An 11554-nucleotide genomic window follows, 5' to 3' on the forward strand; every position below is an offset into this window, starting at 1 on the left:
AAATAAATAAATATGGTTTTGTTTATTTATGTTGTTCTTTGCTGACCGCACCCCCCGAAAAACTTCTTCAAGCATTAATCTACGGTCAACTATCTACACCTCATTATATATATTGGATTGGAAACTCCGGTAAGTTAACGACCTGTTTCAGGTCTATAGTTTTGTTAACCCAATTACCAAAGTTACCTGACACTGAGATAACTATCTGTAGATCGCGCTAGTGTTCTAGAAAATGCAAACCAAATATTGGTTGAACTTCATAATTATTACGTTTTTCTATTTTCATCGAATACTTGATGGGAACAAGAGAAGGACCAGCATTAGCTAAAAAAAACAGTTAATCAAAAGAAAAAATGATTTAATTGAAATTTTTGGGGCCCAGGTCAACAGCCAATTTTAACAGTCGAAAATTTTAAAAGCTGAAAATTCTTCATCTAATCCTCTGTGAAAAATATTATAGTCCAAGACGGAATACTATTTTTCATTATTGTCTGAGTAATTAATTAAAGTTTTCGTCCTCAATCTCAATCAAATCCTACTTAAATGTAGAATTTCTCTATATCTGAATTATCCGGTCAAGTTTACAGCCAGGTTTAAAGGTTAACTTTTCTAGTGCAATGGATACTTAGTGATTTTATTAATTAGTGACGAGATATCACTAATCGTAGTTTAAACTGTGATGATGCAACCAGCCATAAATAAAAAAGAAATATACTTTATCCAAATATATTGAGGTGCTACAAGATGCCTAGATTTATCTTTATATTTATGCTAAACAACGATATATAAAGTTTTTTTTTTAAAAATTCATCCATCAAAATAAAATTATAGAGTACTGTTATAAAAATAATGATGTTTGAATAAGTATTTTCAGAATCTTTCACGCAAAGATATTCTGAATAGAAAGAAGGAGATAGAGGGTGAGGGAATAGAAAAAAAGAAGGGATAAGGTTTACAACCATCCGGAACAGGGGGAGAGGATGAGGATGGCCTTCAATAAAGATCGGATCCTTTGTGAGGACCAAAATCGGAGGAAGATTGATCGGGACAAATGGACTCCGCTTGACCGGCATCTCAATCATTGCCAACCCTTCGTAAACTCTTTTACTATCATCGCAAACGTTAGCCCTATTTCAGTGGGATGCAATTGGACTGATAGTTTTCGATTTACTACACGACAAATTCAGAACTTTCAAGTTAGAATTCAGACAAATGACGAAGTAAAATATTGTTTTTTAAATTTATATAAAATTAAAAACCAACATAATAAAGAGTCAAACTTATATTACTGCTTAGCATTTATTCAAAGACCCAACGTGTCTATCAGAACAGACAAAAGCTTTAAGATATTTTAACAAATATTTTGTCTTGTGAAGCTGGTTAGAATGCGCTCAGAAATAAGTCTCATAGCTTGTGATTATTACACTATAGACTTACAATTAACTAAAACTTAGTTTAAATACATAAAAGAAAATGACAAAACTAAAATATAAATGATTATAAAATTATAGTATAGTTATCTGGTACAATAGTTTTTCATATTTCCAAAGTGTTATGGGATATAAATATTTATATAACATATTATATAACTATTATAAATACTCTACCAACATTTAGACACAATATGTTTAACTATTGTAACGTATCTTTTTTTCATAGCTCTGAAGTTCTACTATGATGGTGGGAACATTGTCCTACAAAAACAGATATGCAAATTTTATTTCTGATAATACCTCTAAACAACTTCAGCTAGCTTTCAAAGACAGTATGCTACATCTCCACAATTATTTTATTAAAATATGTTAAGTATTTAATCATATAAGTATTGGAACTTCTGGCCCTTCATAGGTTGTAGCAGTCCAAATTTTTTCCGTTGAAATATGAGTATTGTTATACTACGACAATGGATATAGCTACTATCTAATTTATTGTTATAAATATTTCCAAGTTTGCGTATTATTATTTTATTTTATGGTCTTTGAATTAAGGATGTTATCTCCTTTTGTTTTTCAGCACCGATGAAGGGATGATATTCAGTTCCAAACATCGGCACTTCATCAAATCAAGTAATCTTTATTATTTATGTCTTTTAAACCCTGCTTTTATCACAAAGCATTACATAAGGAAATTCAATATCATTGTGTGTCATTATGATTAAATTGGCGATAATGTTTAAACAGATCGAGAAAATATTTTCGAACATAGCAGACGAAATTCCACAAGGTGTCGTTGAAAAGATTAGAATTATTGATAATCAAAAAGAAAAAAAAAACTATATAAAGAGAAATAGATTCTCAAAAGCAGAAGACTGTATAGATGAAATGAGGATTATATTTCACTTCTCTGATTCCTGCCAGTTATGGAATCTTTTATCCCCTTCAAAACTCATTTCAATTAATAACAGAGCTGTGTGATTTAATTCAACCGGAAGCTTTTCTTCAAAAAGTCTTGTTTCATAATCGCTACAGAACTTTATTAAAGTTTCCTTTTTTCTTTCCTTTATTACCGTTAATTAAATTGTCAAATATTAAAAACGACTTAATTTCATCTTCAACAAACGATGGATGACGACAATGGGATATTAATTTTTATTTATCCAGCTCCCTTTTGCTTCCTCTCTTCCAAAGCTAGAGAAGCTTATATTAATGCAGGAAATGAAGAGAAAAAAACTGACTGAAAATTTCCATTAGAATTTTACGTTCAAGAAATCAAGGAACAAATAGGATTCATGTCGGCAAGTCAGTCATGAAGTCAAATTTGTTTAAATAAATCAATTGGTATCCTTGATTGTATTGGTAAGCCTCAATACATTTTATTATTTCATTAACAGTACAACGTTTAAAAAGGGTGCGTTTCCTTTCGATAGGAGTAATTTCTAAAACTATAGAGGGCAGTAAATGATGTATATGACAAAATATGGCAGAAATTTGATATGAGTTTTACACGTTATAGAAAAATTAAAATGTTAAAAAAAAAGTATATGAATAAATATAAATCTGTATAGTTTGAAACCATGAAAGGACAGGTAAGCTTTTTATTTATTTATTTGTTTACTCTCTTCCTAGTCATTTAGGAAATAGGTGGGGGAGGGAGGGTTGTCAAGGGACTACTAACCTGTACTAACCATGGTGGGGGTCAAGCTTTCATTACGTGGGACCGTCACAACAATGAAAAAGTCATCACCCCAGGCCGGATTCGAACCGGCACCGCCAAAAGGCAAAGACTTGCCGCGCAGGAAGTAATGTAACTAAACCAACGGTTGTACAAGGTGATTTGATCAGAATCACACTCGACTGCCATATTTTTCCCCAATTCAGGGAACCCAGTTTATCATATCCTTTAAAAATCCTACGTAGAAATGCACCCAATCTTCACAGTAATAATAAAATTTAGAAGTGAACTTCTATAATGTTTGAAACAACTAAAAACTTACAAATAAATATTGACATTTATTTGATATTTAAGCATAAATAATGAAGGATTTTCAATGCAGAATTTAGATTACACAACGCGGAAACTATCAGCATTCACAACCATTCTCATTGTAAGTAAAATAAGGGCATTGAACCCACTAAATCACAACGAGAATATCATTTTTAAATTATTAAAATTGAAGAAAAAGATAGATATTCAATAAATGAGTATTATGAATGATAGAAAAAAGATAGTAATGGTAGTTATCATACATTAATCTGTAAATTATTGCTACATATAAATTTAATTAGTTTGTTTCACCTTCTGATCTTTTATATTACAATATTTCGTTTATTTATCTTGCCTTTGGATTATAATTAAAGCAAAGTAGTGTTTTATTGATATATTTCAATATTTAAAATTTTTGTTCTGATACTGCGTTCCTCCTCTTTAGTATCAATATATTAATTAATACTTGTTTAATTAATCATAGATTTATACAACTACTTAAATCAATTAATGCATTTCTAACTGTAATGTACAAATAAGTCAAAAAAATGGAAAAACATTATCATAATTTAAGTAAAAATGTACAATTTTATACTGAACTCTTCCTTTCCTATTCTCTTATTAAACTTCGAACTTCGATCCTTTTTAAATTTAGACACTGATACAACTTAATAACCAATGATGTAGTACGTTAATGGCCACTTAAACCATTTCCCGCATATCTTTAACTATTTTTAGTTGACGTTAGATTGCGTTATTTTATTCATAAGTATTTTTCCGTAGTTCAGTACAAAAGAATCTTTATCAGTAATAATAGTGGTCAGTCTTATTGCACAATCAAAAGATCACTGTGTCTGATATCCATTTATACCAGGTACGAAATTATAGACAAATTTTTATTTCCTTTTTTTTTTTTAAAGTTTTACAAGTACAAGAGTCCATGCTTTATTAACAATTTCAATTATTAGTTAAAATTTAACTTTAAGCGAAACTCGTCGCATTCGTACTTTGAACGAACTAATCTAAGTTAAGGGACCAGCGATGGCAACGGGGAAAAACCGAATGAAAGAAGATAAAGCCGATTTTCCAAACCTTAATGAATTCTACCCCCACCCCCTACTTACTTTGCAAATTGTTAATTCTTATTTATTGATGTGGTCCCAATTGGCAATCCAGTTAGAATTAAAAGTTTTAACCTCTGTTTGTAATGAGTTCTCTTGAATCGGCGGTTCTCCAGATTAAGTTTCAGATTAAGAACTTAAGCGGGATGAAGCATTCAGATTAAGCACCTTGATTTTCTTTTCATGGAGTCGACAAGAATTTCGATCTAATTGAAAGTTGTTTGACACAATTTTCCTATAGGGAATACTGTTATTGGGATAATTTGGGAGTTTGATGAAGAAAGTACAAAACAATCACAAATTTGATTGTTTTATTATAAGATTTTTCGCAATTAATAATAAATTCATAGTAAAATTATTAGTTTTTAAAATTATTTAAGATATTAATTTTTACACATATTTAAGTAAGATACGCTTTTCAACATTATATAAGATATCTAAAGAAAATTGTGTTTATATACGTTAGTTAACTATATATTTATTTATAATACTTTATATACGTCTTAGTTTTAAATTAAGAACTATTATCGATGTATAAATAATTTATTTAACATATGGAATTATTGTATTGTATATATGTATGTATAGTTGACCGTAAAAATTGATATATAGGGAGATGGTCAGGGTTGCGGTCAATAGTGAAACAAAAATAGATTACAACTATTTATTTTCCAACGTTTCGCCCCACATTGCAGGGCTTCATCAGTTTCATTTTGTATCTTTTTAGCCCTGATGAAGCCCTGCAAAGTGGGGCTAAACGTTGGAAAATAAATAGTTGTAAACTATTTTTGTTTCACTATTGACCGCAACCCTGACCATCTCCCTATATATTGGAATTATTATATGTACTAATTAGCATTATATTGGTCAATAGCATTTATTTGATCAATTTTTAAATTATATAAACATTTAGAAATTTGGAGTCATAAATTTAAATATTTTAAAATACTGCTACTATTACGATGTCCTTAAGGTCACCGGAACATTCTCTCCTAATATAAATCTGAATATATAAATCTGAAGTCGGCATTTGTTTGATAATATACGTCAATAACAAGAGCTTATAAAACTTTTATTTTTTATTTATTGATATTTACAACTCAAAAAAAAGTAAAACAAATAAATTTGATGTGGTTATTTTATAATGGCATTATAAAGCCTTGTGGAGAACCTACCCGTTGATAGGACTCCAATAACTTTTCTAGAGTAGAAGATCTCGGGATCATTTTATTTTCGTCTTTTCTTTTAGGATTAGCATAGAATGAAGAAGAAGTAAGGGATTTGGGTAGTAAGGGGACTTATCATAGAAGGGTTGATATCAAGTTCTGGCCTAATCGGAAACCTATGGACCATTAAAGTCCCGATGGAGAACTTTATTTGTAATAAACTATACTCCAATACTTGAAAACTCTTAAAATTATATTTCTAAATTCAGAATTAATTTGAGCATTTACTAGTATGATGTGGCGAGTGACGGAAGCAGCACGGTAATGCGCCTGTCTGCCAACCCAAAGGTTGCGAGTTCGAGTCCCCAACCCTATCCGGGATTTTTTCAAGCATATAATTAAACAATGCTCACTCACAGCCTCCTCCCGGGCATTTGTGAGCTAGCCAATGGGTGGCACTCACTAAAATAGGCATGGGAGTGACGAACCCACCTTATGAAAACCACGTCATGAAACGCGCGATGTACTTAGGAAATACATCGTCCTATGTCATATATCGAAGGCCTTGGACCTCCACGATCTGTCGCGCTAATAATAATTATAATGACTAGTATGATGTATATCATGTTAAGAGTTACTTAAGTATAGTTTGTTATGCGGAAGGGTATATCTACAGGGCCCGCCAGACTCAAGAGAAAGTTTTCAACAAAAGCTTGAAAATTTCAAGTAAGTATAGCTTACTTTGATCTTGAATATAACAGCGATATTTTAGGATATATTAAATACAAAATCCAGACAATGTATGTCTCGTGATAAAGTATAACAACCCTTTCGAGATCAAAGTAACAGACTTTACGGGAATTGATATAAAATCGTCAAGTACACAAGAAAACCTTAATTTACAGCAAGGCTGATTCAATGAAATTTGGTAGATAACTGGAATATTGGTTGGTTATAAAAAGCGGTATAGATTTTCGAAATAAAAAGTAATTAATTCACACGACATTAAGACGATAACAGATTTTTTTATTTAAATTATTAAATATGACAACGTTAAGAAGACAATTTGGGTTAAAAAATAATTAGGCTTGCTCTATCATTTCATGTTAAACTTTGATATGGATATTAATGTCAACATTTTATTGGTTATTAAGCATCACCAAAGTAAACTCTACTTTGAATACAGATAAACGAAATATTTAAATTTCTATTGTTTGATTTCCAATAGTTATAAAATTCAAGACAATTATAACATCATAAAAAACTTAATAAAATCTTCTAAAATTTCCTTGATACACTGTAGACAACTTTTCGTTTCTTTCTTTTTTTTTTTTTTTTTTTTTTTTTCCATATTTTATCGTTATTAATTTGCATTCTTTTAATATCTTTAAAAAATCCTTTACTAATACCGAAGTTATTTGATCTTCTAGTTTTTAATTGTAAATACGTTTTGATTACAGTTTTTAGTATAATAAATGAAGAAATTTCAAACAGAAATTGAACTAAAAATGGACAGAAAAAACGAAAGAAGATATTAAAAGCATGCAAAATAATAATAATAAAAATAAAGAAAAGAAAATTTAGCTACACTTTAAATCTTTAATATAACAAAAAGCTTTGTAGCTAGATTTTTTTTTATAGACCTTAAAGATTAATGTGCCGTTATAAACGTAGTTTATGTACTGATGTAAAATTGATTGATAAAAAAATAAAAATTTAAGCAAGAATGTGAATTAATTTCCCGAAACGAAATAATACATAATAATCTTTGAAACATAAACCTCAAAACAAAGGATTATTATTTTTTTATTTAAATATTTTCTTCTACCAAAGCTACTCAACTCCCAAATGTACCTAATAAAATTTACCACAATCTCCTTTATATATGTGTTAACCTCCTGGATGCTTTTTCATCGAATCATAATTTTAATGTCCCTTTTGATAACTTTTACACAGCTTGGATTCTTGCTATAAAAGATTTTAGGAACCAATAACTCTTCTCAAAAATACGCTGAGGGTGATAAAAATAATAAAACCTCTGTAATAGTCGTACTTCTATAAAATATTATTATCCGTAAAAGGATTATATTTTTCAGTGTTATTGAGCAATAACAATTAATTGTTATCAGCTGAAGAGAGGCAGTTTATTGTGTAATAGTGTTCCCTTCAAATAATTTTATTGTTGTACTTAAAAGAATTATGATTGGCGGGAAATATACTTTTTTATATTTATATTATATGGAGATGGAATATCAAGTCAGTAAAAATGTATAAATTGAGTCATTTTGTGGTTGGTTAAGCTTAAAAGATAAAATTAAGTACCTATATTTAATCATATCTATGTCGACCTATATTATATTATCTATATGTATCATTCATACTACATTAGAATATAAAGTATTAAACTTGGATTTTTTTCATATTTTGAATCAAAAGAAATGCTGTATGCCTGAGTGTACCATTACCGGTTGGCGGTCAATAAAGTAGAAAAACTATGTAATGTGGACCAACGTTTCGCCCCACCTTGAAGGGCTTATGATGATGCAAAAAGTTGAAGACTGTGACTCAAAGTCTTGGGAGACGAACGGTTGGTTAACAATAAATATATTTTTCTACTATTTTATACCTTTATTGACCGCCACCCGGACTATCACCCAACAATCCACTTGATACGGTCAACTATCTTCCAATAGAAATTACTTTTTTTTTTTTAGATTAATAATTAAAAAAAGATTTTATCTTATTTTATACGAATAAAAAAAAACCCATACATTTTGTTACATTGATGATTTATTTGAAATATTCCTATTCTATTTTTTATTGACCATGTGTAATAACAAAACGAAGCGATCAAAGAAATAAACACAAATAGTCATAGAATTATTTAATTTGAGCTAACGTTTCGCCCAACGTAGTAAGGCTTCATCAGAGCTTACAGATTGCAGGCAAGAACAAAAATTAAATAAAAATTAATTTTTTATATAATAAAGATATATATATTCCATATTTGGTATTTTCTGAGTATTATTTTTATCTTACATAGTTTATATTATTATTATAACCTTCAATAATTTCATTATAACATATCCATGGCTCAATTTCATAAATGTTGATAGAAGTAACAATATAAAATTTTTAAGAAAAGTAAGTAGAATATCAAATTTAAGTATAAACAAATTAAACAATATATAACTAATACGTTTTTAAAAAAAATTACAGAATGTGTTTAAATCTTAAAAATACTTTTTAAAATATAAAAAATATAAATTAACAACATCGATATATCCTATATATTATTCATTTCATTCCTTATTTTTCCATCTTATCCTATAAATAAAGGTTGTTTTGGTCTACTATTTAATCATAATTATTTTTTATATGTTTCTCATTCCATTGCCTATTTTTCATTATAATACTTTGATATTCCTTTAAATTCTTTTAAATTGCATATATTTTTGTACAATTATTAATTTTAATTTAATCTGCAACTCTACATATATTTACTCTAGAAGCTTTATATAGTAGACACATTATCAATCATTTTTCAATAAAAAAATTGAAACAGGGAAATAAAAATGACTATATTTTATTTAATATTTTTATTCATTTAAATTATAAATGAATGTGTATTTTTCAAAATTTTCATGGCTCCACCTCACTGTGCGCCGTGTGTATGCAATGCAGCAACACCGGACAGTGTTGTGCTGAGGTTACGATTTAGACATTCTTTATTGAAGGGGCTAAAAAATAAAAATATTTTATTCTTTTCCTTTTGTAGTAGAGTCTTTATTGAAAAAGTAGTTTTAAGATTATTCAGAAACTAATTGTTACATCTAAACAAACATGTCATAAAGTATATATTTTAAAAATTCTGGAATCGTCTATCTTCATTGCATAATGTTAAATAGTTTAATTGCCATGTTCTATGAGTGGTTGGTATTGATCACTAGAGAAAAAAAAAACCGTTGTGTTTCTAAGCTGTACTGTCTATACATCAAAAATTGTATTCTGTGATATGTGTAATGAACAAATGTTGCTCCACGGTAGGCGTGAGCTTAATGACTATCTTTTATCCAAGTACGTGCTAAAGAATGTCTTAATTCTATTTTTTAATATGAAAATGTAAATCGAGCAAGAAGGAAGAGAATTTTATTAGATACGCTGAAAAGTTTAGCAAATTTAGTTCCTACATGACCAAGAAATTTTGTTCACAGGGAAATGGAAATTTAAATTTAAGTAATAATATTTTAGCCGAATGATTAAAAGTGGTCAGTTAGGCACTGTACATAATGAAAAACTAGTCGGTGTTGTAGTAAAAGAAAATACGAACAACTTATGATTTAAAAAAAAAAAAAAAAAGCTATTGTTAATGTCAACACATAAGATCATTAGTTTGGTGGGAATTCTGTATATTTTTGTATCGCAAGAAGACGTAACTATTTATGGAGTTTCCATGTCAAGAATAGAATAAATAACCATTAATGATGGTTGGTTACTTGATTTGATAATAGGAAGAATTTGGACGGTCGCTCGAGTTATTATAATGAAAACAGAAGGTGCAATTCGATATAAAGAAACTTTTTTTTGTTTTCTGATAACTTTTCGATTTTTAGATGTTGACGTTTTTGATGACAGAAAATCGAATTAGTAAATGCATTCAATTTCCAACTGTTTTATTTTAGAGATTTCAGTTGTTTATTATTCCTTAAAAAGCGCTTAAATAAAAGTGTTACTTTAAGGAAAAATCAAAACCATTCATAAGGAAAATAAGGAAAGAGATCCAAGAAAAACTTATATAATACAATAAAATAGGAAAGTTTTGTGATTATCCTAAAGATAAATATTACTGGACCATCATTATTAAAGATACTTTCTCTGTAACAAGCCAAGCTGTGTACCTCGGTGTTACACCCAAGACATACTGCACACAATTAGAGCGCATTTGAATACATATGATTCCATAATTTTTAATATTGTTTAACAGTTAAAGCTTTGATACTTAATATACCTACTAAATTTCTTATTTCAAAAATTGATAAGCTGATGCAATGTTGAGGAGAACAAATCTATAAGCCTTAGTTTGTTGTGTTTTATAAAATGCCTAATTTAAAAAAATGTTAATTAGCTAAGCCAGGGAAACGCCCCCCAGCGGTATGAAATGCTGAAATCAGAGACGTAATCCAAATTTTTTATTTTATTAATTTTTTATTTAGGTAAATTGCATTTACCTGAAAAAATTTAAATACCCTTGAAGACACATAAATGACGACATGGAATGTACAATAACGATGGTTTTACAATATGAAAAAAAATTCTAAAATGGTGTGGTGAACAAAATAAGTAAATTTAAAATAAAAAATGATAAACCATTAGTTTGGGAAATTATAAAAAATTACCATTCCAGATAATAAACGAACTATTATGACCTGCAAAACATCTCAGAGAAGCAATACGTATTTGATGAATATCACAAATATTTAACAAGAATTCTACAAAAATAAAGTTCGGTATTAATCTTTAAATACGAATACACTAACCATTTGTGCGACACAAAAGCAGTGCCTGAAGTTGTGGAACGGAACCTCGTTATAGTTCTTGTAGACTTGGAAGAGGAAGTTGCGGAGGATCTCCATGTCGAGGGGAATGGATTCGATAAGACCAAGGTCGGTGAACATGAACTGCAAGAGTAGCAAGATCTCTTCGTCCGACCAAAGCATCGAGTCGAAGGAAGACAGTCTCAGGCATTGCCGAACCTCCTCCGAGATGTGCTGCTCGCTGAAAAAATTAATTATTAATTAGTTATACCATTTATAAGACAATGCAATAATATTATCTAACTGGCTA

General features: G+C 29.2%; 1 protein-coding gene across 6 annotated transcripts in view; it reads right to left on the minus strand.

Moving 5' to 3' along the window:
* Nucleotides 1-11554, minus strand: part of Pde9 (phosphodiesterase 9) — a 681542-nt gene that overhangs the window by 89328 nt on the left and 580660 nt on the right. For all 6 annotated transcript variants that reach the window (XR_010843511.1, XM_067047644.1, XM_067047645.1 and 3 more), the window contains one exon: nt 11248-11485. Coding sequence is in view for 5 of the 6 variants with exons in the window: in XM_067047644.1 (XP_066903745.1) it covers nt 11248-11485 (238 nt within the window). In the remaining variant the exon portion in view is untranslated. The remainder of the gene's footprint in view (nt 1-11247; nt 11486-11554) is intronic.

Source organism: Halyomorpha halys, unplaced genomic scaffold (assembly GCF_000696795.3).
Source record: "Halyomorpha halys isolate HHAL.00 unplaced genomic scaffold, Hhal_1.1 Scaffold46.1, whole genome shotgun sequence".
Classification (NCBI taxonomy): Eukaryota; Metazoa; Arthropoda; class Insecta; order Hemiptera; family Pentatomidae; genus Halyomorpha; species Halyomorpha halys.